Here is a 22,560-nt window from a genome sequence, read left to right on the forward strand (position 1 = left end):
ACATGGGCACCTTTATTCTAAGCTCTCCTTGACGAACAGCTACATACGGCTTTATGCTCTCAGCTGTTATTTGCTCAAGCCAGCGAAGAAGCTCTGAGATATATTGCAGGAAAGCAGAGTAATTTTCTATAGTTAGATCAATTAACCTTTTGGCTTCACTGATTAGCTTTTCTTGGGACTGACTAAGCTGCCCATAGATCTCCCGGAGTTTTTCTTTGACTTGCTTGTTATGTTCATCGATTTTCCTCTTAGCAGCTGCAGACCAATATCGGATTTTCTCCTGAGCAGCAGATGAGAGTTCCATGATCTTCTGTTTTCCTTTTCCTTCAACATCAGTTATGAAGTCATAATATTCCTGACTGTAGATTTCCACCAATTCTCTTACTTGGTCTGTCAGGCGTGTAACAATGCCAGCAAGATCTTCAACACACTGGTTGTGCCAATCCACTAGAAGATTTATGATATTCTTCAGCCATCCCAGTACCTTGTCTTCCACCTCATAGTATTTCACTGACAATCCAAGTGTAGTTGGATCAAAATACTCCTCCCGCAATGACTTTACATAGAGGAGCAGCTGGTGCAGCTTTTCTGAAAGGTCCTGGAATGTCTTCTGGCTAAAGTCTTTGAACTGAGAAATGTACTTTTTAACATCTTTTGTCAAGGATCTCAGCTTCTGGGCAAAGTCTGAAGCCATTGCATCTTTGTACAGCTTTTGTGTTTCAACTTTGATGTCTTCAAAAGTTTTGGATTGCAAGCTTCTAACCATTTCTTCTACCTTCTGAAAAACTTGTTGCACTGTTTGTTTCAGTTGCTTCAGCCTTCCTGCAAAGTCAGCTTCCTGAAGAGTAGCAAAAGTCTGCCTGATTTTGTCCTGCAAATCTTTCAGCATTTGTTTAATTTGATCAAGTACATTACGGCCTCTAAGTATTGTTTCAGAAGCAGGAAGTCTGACTTCCAGCTCATTGATAGCTGCAATCAAGGCATCAAAGTATTCCTGAAGTTTTGAAAGGCATACATCAGCAGTTTTTGCCACTTTCTCTGTAGTCATGAGGTATATTTCTGCACCACTGTACTTTTCAGACAGCCCAGGGACCTGAAATTTTGTGGTTTTCAGGAATTCAGTGGCTGAGTCAATTACGTGTTTTATTTTCTGGTGGTATTCTTCTATAATGTCAATTAAAACATCCAAAAATTTTGCTTTTACTCTTTGATAGTCAAAGTGTTCAGCCTGATCTGCTGCTCTTCGATAAAGCCGTTTAGCTTTGAACTTCAGCTCCTGATATTTGTCAGAGGCTTCATTGGCGGCTGTGCGAAGCTGAGCATCTATTTCATCTATTTGATTTGCAGCAAACGTGTATGCTTTCTCAGCATTATTCTGCATTATACTCTTCATCTTTAAGGTGGCAGCACTAATTTCCAGTCCCATATGCTCCTTATGGTACCGATTAACATACCTATAGACTGCATTTGTCATTTTAGGCACTCTTTCCTTCAGACCTAACAGCAAGTCTTGGGCAGCATCCTCATTCCAGTTGAATTTCATTTGAATCTGGTCAGGTTCCTTGAGGGATATCTCACCTTTTAGTATGTCAATGTCGTCCTGGGGAGCAGACTGAAAATACAAAAGAGGGTTAGAAAACTCCAATATTATTTATGAGTGCATTTCAATCCTCATTGTTGCTTCTTTAATTTTATCATTTATTAAGACAAGCACTCTCCAATTTTTTGTCCACTGTCTGTTTGCTGCCTGTTTACTCTCATCTTGAAAGGTTATTTTGGAAGAAATTATCTTATACAAAACTACTTTGAGCTTCTTCAAAGAGCAAGACTAGAACATAACTTAGTCTGGTCTTTAATATCTGACTGCAAATAAGATTTTTCCTTCCTTTGTATTAAATGCTTTTCATATCTCATAAGGCAGGTGAATTACTCAGGAAAATGAGCCTTCTACTCATTCCTGAAATCAATTAAAGTGAATTCAAAAAACATCTTTTTCATATGAAAATATTAGAGGATTTAATTTTGTAATCATTTAAATAAATGAGACAATTTAGACAGTTACTTAGAATAGTTAATAAATCCTCAAATGAGAATATACTTACATGTATAGTTTTTCCATTTTTATAATAAATAGTGAAATATGAGTTGCTCGTAATCCTTAAATTAGTATATAATTATGGAAGGTAAGATTTTAATTCTGAAAATTATTGTAGCATGCCAATAATAAGAGCAGGTATTGTAACATATTAATGGATTGAAAAAGACACTTCACAAATGGTCTGACCTCTTCTATTCGCCTTATTTCTATAATGGTCACTTATGTAGTAATTCTGCATAGCCTGATGGCTATCTATTAAACCTGATGGGTAGCTTATCTAAAACTGATTTTGTCCATTCTTCACCTTCAGTGGGCGTGCCTTCTTGACCATAGGAGATGGAAAAAATAACTGTGTGAAGGAGCTGAAAACACGTCTTTTCACAAATCTTATATTTAATACTGGAAAGGCCACTTTAGGAAATAAAACCTTTTATTACTGATAATATAATTTTTATTTGGTAGTTAATTTATGTCTCAACATAAACACACACAAAATTTAAAAGGGAACTTTACCTCTGACCACATAAAAAATTTTTGCTTTTTATTGCTCATATCAAGCTTACCTGAGTTTGGTAGTAAACTCTGGCTAGGAAAATTTCATCATCCCCTTCCATGACATAAGCAAGGGTCCCAGCTGAGGGTGAGGATACTGAGCCATATGATTTCCTCTCATTCTTTTGGTAGCGCACATGAACATCTGTGAAAGTTGGGCTGATGATGTCTAGTGATAAATTGTCCTCCAGGGCTCTGCAACCACAGTAAATACACAGCCATGAGGCAATGAAGAAAGCACAAGCCCAATGCTGTATGTCTGAACATAGTACCACCTCTAATTTCATACATATATATATATATATGTAAGTAAACAATACCTTTATGATGAAAAGAAAATGTAGGGTTTACTCTCCACATTTCTTAGACTTTAACCTGACACATTCAAAACTTCATGTCACTCGAATTTTCCTATTTTAGATAAAATTATATTGAGCTCTGTTGTGAATTTTCATTAAATTACGGCAGCAAACAAAACTTGTAGCTGTACTGTTGTCAGCTTTCAACAGATTTCTAAAACTGCAATTTTCCCACCAAAACAAGTATAGGCACTACTATTTATCTATATTTGTACTTACCTTCACTGATTCTGTCCCTTGGATGTATTAACACAACACTTGCAGATTGAAACAGGCAGTAGGAGAGTCAAGTCAAATCCCTGGTGTGGGGACTTGTGAATAAAAATTATTCTGTAGTGGCTTGTGGTGACAGAGGGATCCACTGGGAAGAAACCCAACTATGTTGATGGTTAGATCTAGAACTACTCTGATTATAAAATACTGTGTTTATGTCTCAGTGGTTTTCTGACATGGGACTGCTGAGAAAAGCTGTTCTAGAAATCCTGAGAGGGAACAACTTTCAAGTTAGTTACCTTGAGGGGGAAAAAGACACAGCCAATAATGGCAGGGTATATATACAGGTTCTTATTAATTACTGCAAAGCACCCTGGGGCATTAGAGATCAAAGCAACAACACATCATTTGCAATTATGTCCATTATAAATTATATTATTAGAGCAAATCTTTACCCAAATCCTGAAATAGTCAGATTTTCATTGTAGTTTGCACTCAGGTCACGATGTGAAAAGCTGCCAGTTGTCTTCATAACGAGCACTCCGTCTCTATATTGGTAGTTTGAAACAACTGTGAAAAAGATTTCAAATGTCTGTATTACCAACAAAAAATACAAAAGACATACCCAGTTGTGTGTTAAATGGCCAGCTGTGGGCCATCATTCATTGATATGTCAAATTATGCTTCAAGAAACTTCAAGAATGCCCATAATGTCCCAAATAAAAAGACGTGAAAACCTTTGTTTGACTGGAGCATTTTAAAATTCACATTATATCTCAATATGGATATGACACACACATACATATACAGCCATTAACATTCAGAGTGACTGACTGAGACTCTGATAGTAATTTATGAAAAAATGCCACTGCTGGTAAAAGAAGAGTTGTCTAACGTCAATGCTAAACAGACAGAAACATTTCATATGCAAAGAGCCCTGGGGAAAAAAGATCTGAAAAAGCCTTGTCTACAATAATTTTTTCCCCCAAAATCATGGCATATAGAATTTTAATGTCTTACCATTCAGGTCATATTCCAGGAACTGCAATGTTGAACTGCAGGTAGAGTCAATGGAATGTTCGAAAGAGTCCTTCTTATTTGTCAAGTCTGTTCTCCAGGTGACATTGTACAAAGGAGAAACAACTTTGAAAGATCCAGTCAAGGCACCAAATGATGGGATGTAAATTCCAGCAGGCAAGGATATTTTCAGAGGGGGGACCTCAATTTTCTGTTCAGGAATGGTAATTGTAGGCATTTCAAAATCTGCAATTTTATTAGCTACTTCATCTAGATCTACAGAGAAACTGCCAAATGAAACACTCTTTGGTAAAGTGAATTGAGACATAGTTATTTGGTATTCAGGTATTGTGACCTCAAAAAATGGCATTTTATATTCTTCTAATGTAATATAATTTGCTCCTACATCCACTTTGGGGAATCTCAGCTTTGGGAGTGTGGGTAAATGGACATCAAATGGCATTGTGCTTAGTGTCTGTGGAATTTTTATGTTGCGCAAGTCAACGGTGTATGCTGGGACCTGGAGAGTGGTGAAAGGAAGGCTGAACTCTGGAGTGCTGAGGACAGGGCTTGGAGCCTTTAGGTGTAACCCAGGAATAGTGACAGTGAAGCCGTCGGTCAGCTTATCCACAGGTAAGGGGAAGAAGTAACCATCCTCACTCTTTGTGTACACCAGGGATGCTGAGCCATTCAAGTATTGTTTCCTGTCAGCACTGGTAGTGACGTCCAGCTTCAGGATGTCCCATAAGCTCTTCTCAGAAATGGGACACTTGATGACTTTGAGGAAGTCCATGTATCCTTCCAAAGACCCAGAAATAACAAATTCTGCCTTCGATTTTTCATTTGATAGCTGCATATCATGACTGAGAGATAGTGAGTGAATTTGGCCTTCACCCTTCCAGCCAGCTTTCTGGTTTGCAGGACTGATTTTCACTACAACAACCTCATTAACTGATGCCATGCCCAGGTAGGAATTTGGCTGAATGGCTTGAATCTGAAGATCTGCTGATACATCCCAAGGAGCCAGCTCTAAGGTTGCTTTGCATCTCTGAGTCCCCCTTGTGAAACGAGATGCATATTTTGCAAAGTTCTTCCCATTGTGCTCCCAGACTGCATAAATACGGCGGGTAGATGCTTCAACTGCAAGTAATTCTTTGATTTCAAAGATCCAGACTCCCTCTGATTCAGAATGGGCCTCGAACTTGAGGGATGACCGAGCTCCATTAGCATTCAAATAGGCATTTGCCTCATGGTCAAACTTTCCAGAAAATGCATTTCCAGGGTAAAATACTCCATTAATATCCCCAGTTGTAGAAGATTCTACTGATATGTAATATGTAAGGCTCTCCAAAGCAAATCTGTGAGCAATTTCTCCCGTGGCACTGGTAGCATATTTGGGAGTATTAAAATCATATGTTAATTTTAGACCTGAGGAGAGAGTGGGTTTAGATTTTGTATTTCCAGAAAGTTCTTGGCTGAAATTAATTTTTAAAACTGGTGTGTCAACTTCTATATTTGTTGCCACAGAAGCTTCCATGATCCTCTTTAAGAGAGTGATAGTGCTATCATGGTTTCCTCCTAGATATTTGTTGTTACTCAGGGACAATGCTGTGGCCAGCTTCAACCCCCTTTTTCTTGTCAAACTTGTGGAACCATCCAGCTTAAATTGCAGAGCCTCAATGACAGAAGAGGATGAGACACTGAGATGTCCAACAATATCTGACTGATTGAACAGCCCAGCATTTGCAGTTAAAGTGATTACACTGGATTTAAATGAGAAGTCATAAGTAATGTTACCCATAGCAGGAATTAAGATGTTGTTTGCTGAGCTGTTGATTCTGAATCTAGGAAGCTTTAGGGTGCGTAGATCCTGGGGGATATGAAGGACTGGAAGCTCAAAAGAAGGTACAACTAGTGTGTAAGATGGAACTGAAAATCCAATTATTGGGACTGTGAATCCTCTTGTGCTTATTTCTTTTGGAAGTGTGAAACCAAAGGCTGGCATTTCAGCAGTGAAAGGAGAAACTTCAATATTCACAATTGGAATGGTGTATCCTGGAATACTGAGTGTCCGTGGTATTTTGTTAAGTGATGTTTGTATTTTGTACTTGTCCAGTTTTGTTTTGGCTTCATTATATGACTTTGTGAGAAAATCTAAAGCTGCATTTCTTCCCTTCTCAAAATGCTTGTTGAATAAAAGGATGTTTTTATTAAGTACTTCATGCACTTTTGCTAAAGGAAGTGGGATTGCATGCATGTCTTTGTTTTTCTCATACTGAGCTTTCAAATTTAAATCAAAGGATTGTCTTGTTGTCTTCAATAATTCCTTCAGGCCTACCTGTTCCCACAGTGAATAATCTTTCAGCTGAGGAGTTTTGATTCCAGTGTAGGGAATCTGAATCTGAGGAATGCTTAGAGGAATGTTTAGGAAGTCCAGGTTGGCATCTCCATTCATTTCGATACGAGCTTCAATTCTGTCATCGTTGCTGGCAGCAGACATATTATGGGAATATCTGTACTGATTGAATCTGCCAATAGCTTGCCAGTTGACCTGCTGAACAGAAGAACTGAGGGCAAACCCATAGTTATTCAGGAAGTCAATTTTGCCAGTCAGTTTCATTGGGAAACTGATTTTCACATTTCCATCATTGTTTGTTGAAAGACGAATTTCAGAAGGGTGTGCCAAGAAGAAAAGCTCATTATTTACAGTTCCAGTAATCCGTCCATGGAGCCGAGCATTGTGAGAGCCTCTTAATTCTACTTTCATTCCTAGAAGCTCTCCTGTGCCTTTCATATTCAGAATGCTACGTCCTACACGCTGTGACTCAATTTCAGACTGAATCTGAAGTGCTGCAGACATTAAGGAATTGCATTCATATCTCATAGCTTGGTTGACTTTCAGGTACTTATCATTTATTCTGTTGTTGGCAGAAAATGTAATACTGGGGCCCTCAACCTTGAAAGTGGCGTGTGAATCATGAGTGCCTTCATCGGAGAAATTAGGTGAAGCCCATTTCCAGTTTCCTTTACCAGCAGAGGTAAATGATATGTATCCTGCTTCTACCTCTGTTGTCATGTTATTTACCAGTTCAGCCTGGCTGGAGAAATCAGCTTGTGGAATATTCAGTCTGTGAGAATATGCCATTCCATTCTGCACCCAAATTTTTCTTTGCAGCTTGACCATTAAATTATTCTGTAGTTCTACTGAATTTTTCTTTGTATGTAAGTTTGCTCTAGTTTCAGCTTCACCTTCTACCGAGGTTCCTAAAAATACCACTTCATTGGTGTGATCAACTTTAAGGAATTTATGGTTGACTTTCATGGCATTTTTAAGGTTCAGCTGCTTCATGTCAGGGGCCAGGAGACGTGAATCTGCAACAACACTAAAAACTAGGAAGTCTAATTTTGATGTTGATTGAGCTGAAATGGAGGTAACAAATTCTGGACTGTTTGCAGATGTGGTGGTATTACGAAGCTCAGCTTGTGTAGACAGTGTGAAGAATGGAGAGGTGACTCTGAAAGCACCAGACAATTTGCCAAATGTAGGCACAGTCAAAGTATGTGGGATATGTGGGAGCTGGAACTCTGGTATCTTCATGTTAGGAATCTGGAACTCACTTAGATTTAGCTTTGGAATCAATAATTCTGGTATTTGAAACTGAGGCATTTGTATCTCTGGGAAAGAAATGTCAGAAAAAGGCATATCTCTCATCTTCAGATCTTTCAAATAGACATCGATAGATGGTAACTGAAGCTCTGCAGACATGAATTTGTCTATTGTTCTCACAATCAGAAGCTTAACTTCAATCAAGTCAATTTTGAAGGAAGGAATTTGAAAGGTATTTAGAATTTTAAATTCTGGGGTAGTAAATTTCATTGGGATTTTCATGTCCTTTAGTCTCTTTATATTGATCTCATAGGAGGGGATACGGAGATCAGTCAGTGGAACAATGAATTCCGGTGTTCGAAATGTTGCTTCCCGAAGACTTCGGAGACTAACCTCAAAGGCAGGTATAGTGACTACAACTGTCCTGATTTCAGGGACTCTAAATCCAGTTTCAACAAACTGCTTTATATTTTCAGCCCAATTTTGTAGATCATACTCTTCAGCGAATGCAGTGATTTTTTTGAAAGCTGTGCTCCATTGGTCAGAAATGTATATGACAACAGAATTGTAGAATTGGCTTATCTTCTGAAGACACCACTGGAATTCCTGGGAAATATCCATTTCAGAAATTCTCTCTCGTAAATCTTCCAGATGTTCATTTACTTTAGCTTTGAGATTAGCAACTGTTGTTGAGTCAATGAGCTCCCTCAGCCAGTTAATTATTGCAGCAAGCTTTGTGTCCTTTAGTTGTTCCATGTATTTTGAAATAACAGATGTAAAATCTCTTATATACTGTTTCAGTGCTTCTACTTTCTGTGGAAGTTCTAGATTTCTGAGTTCTTCATTTATTTTCTGGGTCACTTCTCGAATTTTGTTATTTGTGTCATCTACAAATTGGTCATAGTCAAAAGCCTTGAGCTTTTTAATAACCATGTCAAGGAACTTGTTGACTTGCTTTATCATCTTTTCATAATCAAAGGTTTGCACTTTCTTGACAGCATCATCAACAAAAGCAACAACTTTATCAAAGTATGACTTCACATCAGTATTTTGCAGGTAGATGGTCAGTTTCTGGACAGTTTCTTTTATTCTGTACGTTTTAACCAGTTCTATCATTCTGTCAATTAAAAAATATATCTGCTTATCAATTTCATATTTTACAATCAATTTGTGCATATGCCCACGGAAAGCGCTGATCTTCTCAGATAATTCATATTCCTCTATCCAATTTAAAATGAAGTCTTTGATTTGTTCAAGAATTTCATTAATTTTTTCGATTGGCAAAGATTGCTTAAATTTTTCTAAACATTCTTTAGCATCAAATGATTTAATCTGTCGTTTCAAATTTTCCGCAATGCTTCTGACATCAATTTTCTGAATCTGAATCTTGAGTAGTTCTAGGTTTTCATGAATTTTAGCTGTAATCTTGTATTCATCATCAACATTTTTAATCCAAGCCAAAGCTCTGCTTCCGATTTTGTTAAGATCATATTGTTGGAAAAAAACCCGCAATTTTTCAATGATGTTGATTACAGTTGTTCTTACCTGATATTTGTTATCTAGAGCTGTCATTGTTTCAACTATTTGATCAAGAAGCTGTGCAAGAAGTGCTTTGATGTTGTACTGCTCATAGCAGTCTTTGATGTATTGCTCAACTTCTATCAGATAGATCTGCAGCTGAGACAGTATTTCTTGAAGCTTGTCCATGGCTTTTTCCAGCAAAATTTGGAGATCATCCGATGTTATTCTGTAGTCCTTTGTGAAAGCCACAAAATTATTTTTCATGCTGCTAACTTTACCTTTGATATCTAATGTGTCCATATAGTCATTAATGTCCTGTGACAGTTTGTCCAAATTTGCCTTGTATTTTTTCATGTGTTGTTCCATGTCTATGTTCTTCAAGTACCTTTGTAGGGTCTGCAGTGTGGATAGAATGGAGCCTCTGATTTTTTCAAAGTAAACTGGCAAATTTTCCAATATGGGTAGGCTAATAACATGCATATCTTTATTTTTGTCATACTTCACAAAGCCAGAGATGCTGAATTCTTGAGGCTCTGATACACTGTCCCTGAGACCCAATACATCAATTAAATTAACTTCTTCAGATGTTAATGGTAGTATGACCGGTGTGTCCATTACAGAAAGATCTGCTAAAGCTTTTCCATTAAGTTCCACACCGATCTTTTCTGCATTATTGTAAGCACTGAAATCTTGTGAATAGACATTATTGTTTAGCTGACTTTTCAATTTCCAGGCACTTAACTGCTCTGATGGAGTAAAAAGCATATTAACTTTGTTGTCAAGCAGCGTAGTGTACTTTCCTCTAGACTTCAAGCTATGGCTGGTAGAGCCTCTGTAATCATGGGAGAAAGTGAAAGCAAGAGGCTCTGCTTTAAAGAGGATTTTGCTGTACAAGTCTCCTGTGTGCTCACCCACAGCAATCAGCTTGCCATTAGCATTGGTGTGTACGTCAGCAGTGATGACAAATGGGGCCATAGTGGAACGCACAGCATTGCTGAAACGGAGAGGCTTGGAATCACAGTTTGTGTTCATGGTAACTGAGGAAGAAAGTCCTGCCACATCCAGATGAACCCTGTGACTCACTGCTGCACCTTGAACGTTTGCCACGGTGTCTGTTTTCAGGTCTGCAGTTAGTCCAGCACATGTAAGGGTGTAGGTGTGCCTTATTTCATCTGCTCCATGGGCTCCTCTGACATTGCCACCCAAGTTCATATTCAGAGGCTTGAGAAGGAGTTCTGCTTTGTTGGAAACTTCTGTTTTAGTGTATTTAAGATTATTGCTCAGTTTAGCTGTTAGTGAGCTAGGCTCCAGTTGAAGGTCAAAAACATGTTTGTGGAACTTGTCAAAGCTGAAGCTGTTGTCTAATTTTGAAACAAATGTTAAGGATAAGCCTGGAATATTCAAATCATTTGTGTACTCCAACTTAATATCTTTGAATGATCCCTGCAAATTATTTGAAAACTTGAGTCCTTCTGTATTAACTCTGAAGTTTAAAACATGTTTGTTGTCCATACCCAGAACTGTACTCTGATATTCACTTCCCAGCGTTATTTCTGTTAAGCTCACTCTTCCACCTACATTGAATTTTGCATTATTTTTCCCATAGCGCCCGGAAGAGGACAGTGACATGGAGCCTCCAGCAGTGTCGAGCTTGGCATTCATTTCACTCTGCATTGCCAAGGGACTAAACTGCATGTTGGTGGTTGCACTGCTGGCTAGACCATACCGGTTTACATTGAGCGATGACTTATGTGCAGCTCGATTCTTCTGATCAGTCAGGGAGATATCAGTGTTGAAAACAAGATCTTGGGAAGTGAGAGAACCTGCAAACAAGGCAAAATACTGGATTTGCTTGTAAGTGGCTTGGCATTCGGATCGAAGTGCTGCCATCTTCTTTGACAAAATTATTTCAAGCTTATTGGCACCTGCAGTATGTCGATACCTCCCGTTGGTTTCAGATGACATTTTCAGCTGGCTGTTTTCATACTTCAGTGAAGCTGTGTTCTTTAATAGCCCATTTTGTACATCAGAAACTGAAGTAATGGAAAACAAACCATCACTGTATCTCCCAGACAACTGATTGGTAGCCTGAAGGTAAGAAGAATCCAACTTCAGATTTGACTTCCCTTCTAAAACCCCTCTCTTTTCATTGTATGTGGTAGACAGAGTGTAAATGCTTCTTGCAAACACTGAAGCCACTTCCAGCTGCCCATCCATTTTGACATTATTGGTATTCATGTTATTTATCTTTTCAGAAAAAATATCACTGGAAAATGAAAGCTGAGGACCCATAGTACTTGATGCTGTAAGTGATAAGCTGTAGTTTGAAAATGGAACAGGTTCATGACTCTTTCTGCCAGACAGCTTAAAAACTGATGTTAAGAGACTGTGCTGCAGGTAATTTTCATATGCACAGATGAATCCATTTCTGTTATATGATGCTTCTCCAGAACCTGAAATAGGAAAAAAGAGACAAAAGGTAAGTGTGTCTATACCTTTTCATCTTTGAGAACCCGTCTGATGCCACTGAATTCTATGCTACTGCTTGAATTGCAATTACTGTTATACCATTTTGTTTTAAAGGTCCAAGTGCTTTGGCAAATACTGAATATTTCTGTAAAAATGGCTACTATTTTGATATTTGAAGCTAAAGTTTTGAACTACAAATAAATTAAGCTTCTACACTATAATGTGAAATGATATAAAATTATGTCATTATTTAAACTAAAATTAAGAAGATGGACTCAAGAGTAGCCCGTATCTAACATTCCTAGATTTTAGTGTTTTCTTTCTCATGCCTCAGTCATGGTGAGGAGTTTAGAAGAAAATGAAGTCAGGCTGTCCTTTTGCAGTTTGAGAACCCAAACTGCAATTTTAGGGGAACTAACTTAAAAATACAATATTATGGCAATATATGGACATACAAAAAAAAAATACAATTTCATATACATATGTCCACATATGACTGAGAAATAAATTGTGGGCATACCTACACATACACTTGCACACCTGATTTTCAAAACAGTTTCCTAATCAGCTGCACAAGCATTTGTAGAATCATGCCTTCAGTTTTGAAGGCCATTTTCTTCAGTAAGGAATACCCAGGAAATATGGACTCAAAAAGTCTTTACTGAATTAAACTGACTTCACCTTCAGTGCCTGAGAAAACACACATAATATCTATAAAATCAAAGGGAAGGTGATTGGAGATTGCGCAACACCTGTCTTTAAATAAGAACAGGCAAATGAATGTACAGTACCTGATATAAGGGATATAAAATAATTAAAGTAGGTTTGCAAACACTGCAGTATTAGCAAACATTCTTACCTTTCACACTGTAGGCAAGCAGCTCAAAATCAGAATCAGCGTTTGTGTTATAGGTCACTTTTACGCTGGTCACTCTCTCTGTGGTGCTGTTGGTCACGGTGTACGCGGCTGTCCAGTTGTAAAAGTTGCTGTACACACCAGCAGACACCTCTAACTTGCCCAGCAAAGGCACACGGAAAGGATAGGATTTTGGCACAGTAAATGTTGGGATTCTGTATTCCTGAGATGGCACACTTATTCCCAGGGACTCCATTACCAGGGGAGGTGTTTTAACAGTCCTCGGCACCCATATCTCATCGGACGATCTTCCCGCAAATGGCAGAGGAATTTCAATTACAAAACTGTTTTTATTTAAGTTGTATCTGACCCGGCCTTCACTGGAAAATAAAAATAACTCTGTTAGAAACTAAGTTCATAAAGCAGGAGTTTTCATGATTTCCTCCTCTGTCCACGATACTGAGCTTACTCACATGCTTATATCAATATCCTGACTTTAGCTTTAGAGAGAAATGTAATGATCAAACATTAATATCAACATTTCCAAGCACTCATTCATCAGAATATATCAAAAGTACTTTTGTTATCAGGGAATCATTTCAATGGTTTTCCCTCTCATTTCATAAACAAAGAGACTTGTAGGTAAGGTTAAAAAAAATCCCTCAAAATCACTGGCACACTTGTGGGATGCTGAGTACCAGAAAAAGGCAATTAGTTTTTTTTAAAAAGTGATGTTTATAGAAATGCATTAAATCATTTTAGTGTTAGACATGGTAAGAATCTAAAATAAAGAATTTATCTGTATTTCTCTTTGTAAGCATTTCAAAAGTTTCATCCAAATATTCAGCATTTTTTTTATTCTGAATAAAAGAAAATAAAAATCTAAGCATGTGACCAGGAACTAAGACTGGAAAATGGATCGCTGGCCAAAAAAGTATAATTAGGAAAAGGCAAAACAGAAGGAAACTTGGCCTTAATTTCTGAATGAACAATAAGCTGGCAAAGATAACTTTCTTGTTTCCCTAACTGGTCTTTCATATTGCAAAATCTTGACTTTTTATACTTAGAGCATGAAAATTAAGCAAACACTTCTGGAATTTGTTCCTTTACATCAAAAGATTTTAAAAGCTACATAAAAGAGCAGTAAAAAACCTTATTATTATTGTTATTGTTATTGTTATTGTTATTATTATTATTATTATTATTATTATTATTATTATTATTATTATCACAGATGATTACAACCTAGGAGAAAAAACAGTTTCTTCCTTGTTTATACTTCGTTCAGGAGCAGCAATATGGCAGCAATAGAGATGCGTGCCATTAACACACAATACCATATTAGCACAATGAAAGATAATACACGGAGAAACAGATCTAAGAGATACAAAAATTCAAGACTGTTCTCCATTTGTTTTTGGAATCCAATCTTACACTAACTTCTGTTATCCTTTACATTCATTTCTGCATTTCATTTCTATGAAATTTGACAGAAGGGTAATGACATTCATACAAGTCCTGTGAAACTCTACTGGGTAGAAGAGATGGGACCAAACTAGTGAAAGTATTCAGTCCACATGTGTACAACTTCCCTCTGAGCACATCAGGCATGGGAGGAGGTCAGCTGCTTTACTGGTGGAGGTTAAGCAGTATGTGCAGGGGAATGGGAAGAACAGGACCACACAGGAAAATGTAGAGCTATGAGGGCTATGGCCAAAGCATGTGCAGGATATAGGATACAAATCCATGAGAAATATGGCTTCAGTAGTTCTGTGGCTTAAAGACTGTTGAATGCTGTATTTTTATTCAGTACACCTTGTAATATAATACACTTTGGGATCCATTCACATACTACATGAAGTCAAATCTGTATTAAATATGTGCATGAATTCCTCCATATAATATAATTTCTCTGACCTTAAAGTTCTTTGTTATGATTCCAATTTTATGCTAATGTTTCAGCAATTCCATGTTGTTTTATAAAACCAAAGTAAAATAAAGTAATGCTAAAATATGAATAAATATCTATTTTCAGTTTCTTGTTCCACTATATCCTAATTTCATCCCCTACCTTTTCAGGAAAAGTTCTTCAGGAATGGTGATAACAGGCAGGTTAAGTTTCTGAATGCTCAATTCCTGCAGTGCACTTAGTTTGTCTTGCAGAGTCTGGGAATAAGGAACATCTTTTGATGTCTTTTGCAGCCAGGTGTTGGTTGCCTGCAACGAGGAGAGAAGTTTTTCAAAGTAAATAAAAAGTTTTAGGACTTCCTAGTGAAGTTATCTGAAAGTTATTTGAACTACCCAAATACTGAGGTCTAGGTATCTGCTAAAGCGACTCATTCTATCAAAGCTGGAAATACACAGCTTATTGAATCTGATGAGTGATTTTACAAGTAGTTCTTATTTTGGCTTTCATGGGGGAGACAAGAATTCCTCAGGGTTATGTACTGGGAACTGTAATATGTACTGCAGGTTAAAAACCATACCACGATGAATTGTGACACGATATGTCGCAGTGTCATATCCGTATGAGCCACTTTCCGATCCAGAAGTTCGTTGGCATGCTTCTCTAGGGTTTTTGGGTAGTCTGAAAAGTCAACTGGGAAGGCAGAAGATAGTTTTTTCACAGCAGCACTGGCACCTGAATTCCACTCTAGCTCAACTTTCTCAGCATCTAAAAATCATTAATTAAAAAAAAAAAGGGTAAAATTAGTAATATTCTTGTTTTGAGATATACTATGAGCCAATGTAAAAAGATGCTTAAATTTACAGGTTGTGTATGTGGATCATGTTTTTGCCCTTACCATATCTGAGAAGAACTCTTTTTGAAATTGAGTTTCCATGAATTGTTGCAGCTGAGCTGATCTGAAGATATGCTTTGTTTGGTGAATAATTAACCAATGCTTCACTTCTAAGTTCAGTTTGCAGGCGAGGAAAAGAAATTGTGCCTCTTAACATTGCCTCTTCCACTCCAGCATATCTGTGAAAGGAAAAAACTAAATGTGAATAAAAATATTTAATTGTATTTTTTCAGGAGCAATTTCAGCATTTAGATCTATAGCAAAGGCATAATAGGTATTATGAAAAAATTAGATTGGATCAAATTTATAAACACTGTTCAAATTCAATGAGTATTTTCAGCTTCTGCTAGTTACTTTGGAAAATCTGTAGTAGACTATTGTAATGCTGCTGTGCAGATACACACAGTAATGATTCTGTGTTAATTTCATAGGGGTGAAAAGGATGGAATTTTCTACCTGTCCTGGTAAAGTTGTAACCTAATCAAATTCTAAATGCCTTACTCAAGCTGAATTCTCTACTCAGGATACAGACTGTGGCCATGAATCACATAGAAACAAAACACTTTGCAAAATATATTATGCCAGTGGGCTTCATTTTCCTTTATTCACATTTATTTTACATCTCTGTAACTTTGTCAACTCAAGCAAACTTCTAATGTTATGTTAGTGCAAATGAAAGGGAATTGAGGTCCCTGACATCTGTCCAAAGCTCCCACTGATATCAGAGGCAATTCTACATGAACAGCAAAGACAAAGACTCCCTGGGGCACCATCAAGATCACAGAATTCCATGGAAGATTGAGGTTTATTAAAGAATGTGATCAGCCCATTTCACTATGGGCTTGTGAGGCAGACAATTTTAGAAACCCTGGCAGGCTGAACATTTTTGTTAGCTCCCCTGTAGATGTTCCCGGAAATATTCTCATTGAGAAGCGTGGGAATTTTTACAGGAAGCTCTCAGTTATTTTTGGTTTTGTTTCTTACTGAGTGCCATTAGATTTCTTCATGGGGAGATGTAATAACTTTTTTTAGAGCCAAGCATATCCAGTAAAAGATAATACTTCTCTGAACAAACCTTGCCTTGTTTATATCCTTGGATTATCACACCTGCAATAACAGTAGCACAATGCATTCTTGTAGTCATGTGTGTGCAAACACTGAAGAACTACCTCAAGGAACTTGTAATACAAATTATATATACAGAGTAAGAAAGATCAATCAGTGAATTATATGTATGCATTTACAAATAAAATAGTTTAAAGTTTTTAAAATGGGGTTTCAATGGCAACTTTATCTGTCTCTGTATTTAAGAAATTTCTCCAAAACAAGATAACATTTCCCCACATTTTTACATCCAACAAAACCTTTTCAAATGTAGCTGTTAAATTCTAAATGTTTTCCTGAGTTACCTTATCTGGCCAGAAAGAGTAACTTCTGTAATCTTCTTATTGTTGATGTCTAAGACAAAGGTGTATGCTTTCTTCCCAGAGATGGATTCATCAGTAATTCTGAAGTTTGTACCAAAGTCAACATCAACATCTGGAATCTGGACATCACTGGTCAAAATCTTTTTGCCTCTGTTGTACCTGAAGGTCAGTGTGGCATCATGATGGTTTACACCTAGAAAATATAATGTGTTTTGCTTATTCACAACTATGGAATCTGCTTGGACTTTTCTTAAAAGGAGAACAAAAAAGGATCAGCTGAAAATTATTTCCCACTAAAGATCTAACACAACTTTTGATGAGTCTGATTAGCAACTGGGTCATCTTTTTTCTTCTCATCTTCTAAACACATGATGGGCTGACCCACAAACCCATCAATACTTCTGTTATTTAAATGATCCCACAGATATTTTGCAGGCTTTGATTCCATGTTTCATAAGAAACGTATTTTTCTCTTGCTTATATAGACCTCCTGAACATCTCCTCTTCCTTGCTTCCATTCACCCATATCACACTTTTATTAAAATCATACAAAATATAAAATCAGCTTCTCATCATGAAAATCTTGCACTGGGACTGCAAACTTGAGAGGAAATGTAACCACATTGTTGGTCTGTTTGGGTGTGAAAATGGTATTCTATCTTACACTGTTAAGAATACTATTAAGATTCATTAATAAAAATGTCTTTTCTAGTAAATGACAGTTCAAAACAGAGCAAGTCACACAGGTTTTTTTAACTCTTACCTTCTGCCTGGACAGCAAATTTTAAGGTGTCTATCTGGTCATTTCCCTCCCTCTGCAGTTCGTAGTTTGCACTCGCAGAGTATTCCTTTACTTCACCTGTGGACACTAATTCAGCCTCAAATCTACAGAAGGAGTAAACAAATGCCTTGTGAATAACCTTTTCGTCCATGACCACAAACAAAGAAATCCTACAGCTCTCAACAGCTCTCTCTGAGCTGCTGCTGCCAGTCAGTTTTGAAAGATCTTTAAAGGTAAGCTCGATGTGAGAGACTGCTGGGGACCAAGAGTAGTCAGCACAAAATAAACCTAGTTTAAGTTGACATGACTTACCTGGATTCTCCAGTCAAGGGATAATATGGAACTGCCTCTGTGTCAGTGGAATTAGAGTACAATACTTTGGTGCAGAAATTTAGACCAGGAATGAATGACTTGCAAGAAGTTGAGGTTGTTTGGCTCTCTCTCACAGTTGGAATTTCTTCAGTTTTGGCTGGAGACACCAAATGCAGCGTATTGCTGGAAAAGAAAACTCAGTCATTTATTCCCAGGGCAGGTGCTCAGATGTCCTATTAGCACAGTTACTCCTGAATAAAACTTGTTTATTAATGTAGGGGTATTGTGTATTAATGTAACTGAAATAACATCTGGCTTTAAATGATGTAGGTATTAATATTGATAATTATAATTTCATGTATTGAGACATTTAGTCTCTAATTAATGTAAGTATCTTATTTAAATTCAGTTTAAAAAATGTATTGCTATTATAATAATTTTATATGAAAGAAAACAAAATAATGGAAATTTTAAGAGTCTTGTATAAAATTTTAAAAGAAGTGACAATCTGTAAGCCATCCAAGTCATCACTTATCTGGCATATTTACTTGTATTACAAAAGAAGTTATCTCAGTTTTACAGTGTCTGGGATTTTTCTGAACTGAAAATTTCTCCATGCCTGCCCTAGACTTTCAATTCCACCACATTAAAAATCAAGAAGAGAAGGAAGAACATAGCCTTGAAAGTTCTCATTCAGTTCTCATTACCTGATACTGAAGAGTTTTACTGGAACCTTCGGAGCAGGAATGCTGAATTTCAATTGTCCAGCCTTTACACTAACATGTGCTTCAATTCCAGATTCATGGAATATATTAGAATTCATCTCCACACCACTTCCAGCAAATTCAGGCACGTTTATCCCCAGGTGTGTCACAAACTCAACTGCTACTGAAGGTTTAGCAATGAGATCTGCTTGCATCTATTTAATAAAAACAAAACGTGGTATTTATTTGCCCAATAGACTTACACTGGTTATACAAAAAAACTCCCATACCACTCCTGATAATACAGAGGTAAGTTTTATAGAATTAATTCTGCTATGCAAAAAATCTGATTCCCAAATCACATAATCAAATGGCCCATATAATTGGTAACTGCAATATAAAAAATCAGCAAGATGATAACCCCAAGGATCCCTACTTACTCTAATGTAAAAATACTCACGCTTCAGAAAGATTTTATACATGGAACTACTTGCATGTATTTTTAAATCTGAAGACAAGAGCCAGTTTTCCATTGTTAAAAAAAAAAGCAGTTTTCAAAGACAATGATCAAACTGTTTGACAAAAAACAAATGGATCCAAGATTTGAATTTCACTTAACACAAACCAGCTTATTTTCAAGCTTTTGCTTTGGCCATTAAGAAAGGACAGAATGCAAAATTCTGGAAAAAAAATTCCAAAGCTAACTAAAGGGTAACAAGTACAAAATTTGAGGATCTTGGTGTTTATTTAGGTCTTGTATATGGTAGAAAATTAAAAGTTTAGATGAAATGAAATTACTAAGAAATTCTTATGAAATATCGACTAGGTTAGAGCAAGGTAGTTATTAGAACTGTAAAAAGGAATAGGGTTTTTTTTTTTAATTTTAAGTGGATAACTAATTTTATGTCATATGCTTTTTCCTTGCTACAGTTTTAAGATGTTTCCTCTCAGGTGAAAAAATATTTTACTTGACTCAATTTTCAATATTTCTTTTAACTGCTAATCATTTTTTTCACTTTGAATTAGCCACACACAACAAAATGTTTTGTTAACTTTTTGGCTTGAACAGCAAATTCACATACTGTAGCTTTTTTACCATAGCAATTCAAGTGCAGGGGGACAGAAAGAAACAGATCAAAAAAAAGTTTTAATTTTGAAAGAGTGATGGAAATACTTTTAGTTCATAAATTTTATTATGTCTCATTCATAATTTATTATATGCATTACTTCTTAATCTAATCTAAATGTCTTCCACAAATTAATCGAAGACCTCTAATGAGTCAGGGTTTTTTAATATCGAGAACATTTTGCAATCTTTAAAGTGTTTCTGGTACAGTTTTATCCATAAATGAAAATACAGATTATTAGGAGGAGAAAAAAATATAGACAACTATTGGGACTTACACTTTTTTGATGAAGCTTTGCAGCTACTCTTGCCCCAGGTGTTGCTATTCCAGACAAGGCAAATTTCAGCTGCAAACCTGCTCCAGTTGGAAGCTCAAACTCATTGTCCATGAATATGTAGTGGACAAACAGATCCCTGTCAATGCCTTTTGAGATGGCTTGTGCAACCTGTGAATCAAACAAGGAAGTGAGCACTAAGAAATCCGCACCTTGGAATATGCACATTTTGTACTTTTCAAAACTGACCAGGGAATGATGGCAACTCCATAATCCAAAAGTTAATTTCATATGGAGTAGAGAATCTAATTTCCATAGGTACATTGCTTCAAAAAATATACTGCCAGCAAAATCTGAACTTTAAATGAATACCAGATTTTTTACCAGCCTTGATACATACAGGTTATTTACCTTAATATACACATACAAAGGTGAATTGGTTTAGCATTATTTTACTTCCATGAAAGAAGGATATTACCAAATATTCCTAAAATGTACTATACCTTTTCTTTTTAACATGACAAGGATGAAATTTTTAATATTAACACATCTTTCCATAATTAAAAATGTCATGTAACTTAATAGCCAGTACTAAAGTTTTGGGAATTGTTCCAGTAGGTATCTTGATAATACAATGTGATTGGAACGTTCCCTTTTTCCTTCCCCTCACCAATCCTCCAGGAGGACTCCACTTGATTATTGAGGAGTCTTCATAGATTTCTCAGAGTCCTTCAACATAGGCCTGGATATTTTATTTTAAATAATTTTATTTTCATGTCAGTATCAAATATGTTTACATAATAGTTAAATACAATCTAAATCTGAAAAAAAAATCTGGTTGAAAAAAAAAGTTTATAATGCACATTGCTGCATCAGAAACATACCATTTCAGGAACAGTCTGAAGAGCTTTAACACTCTCTAAAATCAAGCTTCCCAGCAGTTTAAAATCATTGAGTTTCATGTACCCAAGTTCTTCTCCCAGGATCCTTAGATATGCTCTTCCTTCCGGAGCTTCTTTGCTGCCCAATTCTTTTATCAGTTTTTCGAGGTTAAGTAATATTCCTTTCATGATATCCTGAAAATTCAGTCAGAAAGCAATAAAACCATTTTATAAGTAGGTAAGGTCACATATGTAGAACATAAACTTAGTGAATGTCAGCTATTCTGCACATGCACTTACAGATTTCTTTCCAGACAAAGATCCCTCCAAATACAATTAAGAAAACGTTGTTAAATATCATTAAGGACTTCTCTTTATCTCACCAGAGAGGAGAAGGAATGTATAGAGTAAAGCAGTAAGTGCTGTAAATCTGCGCAAAAATAGGAATGCTGAGCTGCACAGAGAATGTTTTCAAGCTGTACCTGATCTTGCTTGCCATCCTGTGAGTAACCAAAATAGTCAAAAAGTGCCTTGGAAACCTGCTCTGGCACTTTGCCATCAACCCAGTACAAGGCCTTGGTTGCAGTGTCTGGGAAAAATCCCTTCTCTCCAAACAATGCTTCCAGTGTTGGTTCAAATCCCTTTCCATCCAAGCCAAGCTGAAATGAAAAGAAAGGACAACGTATAACTGAGACAGTTGCCTACTTTTTTTTGGAACTTTACAACACAGACTTTCTGGGGAACATAAAATGTATTTAAAGGGTATCATAGAAGCCCATGACTCTTAAGGGAACGTATGGAACACTATGTCTTATAATTCATTTTATCTCTGTGGTGAGGTTCAACAAAAAACCTATGCATAGGTTGTATCTCACTTAAAATCTACTATGAGTACTTTAGTGTGCCAGTAATGATTCATTAGCACAAAGTCAATTTGTTACAGATGGGTTCATTTTACCCTGAGCCCTTTAATAACTTCAACAGGGTCGTCCATCTAGTCAGTGGCAAGTGACATCACATAATGGATGGCTTGCTCTAAAACCCATTGAGACCAAATCAAAGTCCCCTTGTAGTCACAGTGATCTTTAGATTTCTCCCAAGGCTTGTAAAAAAATACATTATTCACAGAAAGTTGTTATAAGAAAACAGAAATGAGAACGAAAGGAGCTGAATACTAGCAAATGTTTTTCATAATTGTTGTACCTCAAAGACATCGCTTGGGTCAAATCCATAGGCATGCAGGGTGGTTTTCAGCATGGTCTCCTTAGGAATATAGCTGCTTGGATCAAATATCACATTTCCTTCTATTTTGGCAGAGATGGGGTCAATTCCAGGTACAGAAACTCTTTCTGAAATCTGATAATTTTGTGAGAATTTTCTGAAATCTTTGGCTGTTGGGAGCTGATTTCCTTTCAGAGCTTCTTCAACTCGACTTTTTAGACTAGGGAAGAGGATAGCAATTAAATATGATTAGTATATATTCCAAACACTCATTTAGTCTTAGTTAAGGGAATTTTTATGCCACTTGCAGATACTCATACAGCTGTGCTGATTGCTAATG

General features: G+C 36.7%; 1 protein-coding gene across 1 annotated transcript in view; it reads right to left on the minus strand.

Annotated features, from left to right (window-relative positions):
* The window catches only part of APOB (apolipoprotein B), a 36,336-nt gene that overhangs the window by 1,245 nt on the left and 12,531 nt on the right, over nucleotides 1–22,560 (minus strand). Inside the window, 16 exon segments of the mRNA XM_014894919.2 lie at nucleotides 2–1,612; nucleotides 2,662–2,845; nucleotides 3,678–3,792; nucleotides 4,243–11,820; nucleotides 12,696–13,072; nucleotides 14,764–14,909; nucleotides 15,179–15,366; nucleotides 15,497–15,672; nucleotides 16,903–17,113; nucleotides 17,684–17,805; nucleotides 18,014–18,196; nucleotides 18,721–18,932; nucleotides 20,122–20,289; nucleotides 21,003–21,194; nucleotides 21,482–21,658; nucleotides 22,203–22,440. Of these exon segments, the coding sequence (XP_014750405.2) occupies nucleotides 2–1,612; nucleotides 2,662–2,845; nucleotides 3,678–3,792; nucleotides 4,243–11,820; nucleotides 12,696–13,072; nucleotides 14,764–14,909; nucleotides 15,179–15,366; nucleotides 15,497–15,672; nucleotides 16,903–17,113; nucleotides 17,684–17,805; nucleotides 18,014–18,196; nucleotides 18,721–18,932; nucleotides 20,122–20,289; nucleotides 21,003–21,194; nucleotides 21,482–21,658; nucleotides 22,203–22,440 (11,878 nt within the window).

This window comes from Sturnus vulgaris, chromosome 3 (genome assembly GCF_052056855.1).
Source record: "Sturnus vulgaris isolate bStuVul1 chromosome 3, bStuVul1.hap1, whole genome shotgun sequence".
Taxonomy (NCBI): domain Eukaryota; kingdom Metazoa; phylum Chordata; class Aves; order Passeriformes; family Sturnidae; genus Sturnus; species Sturnus vulgaris.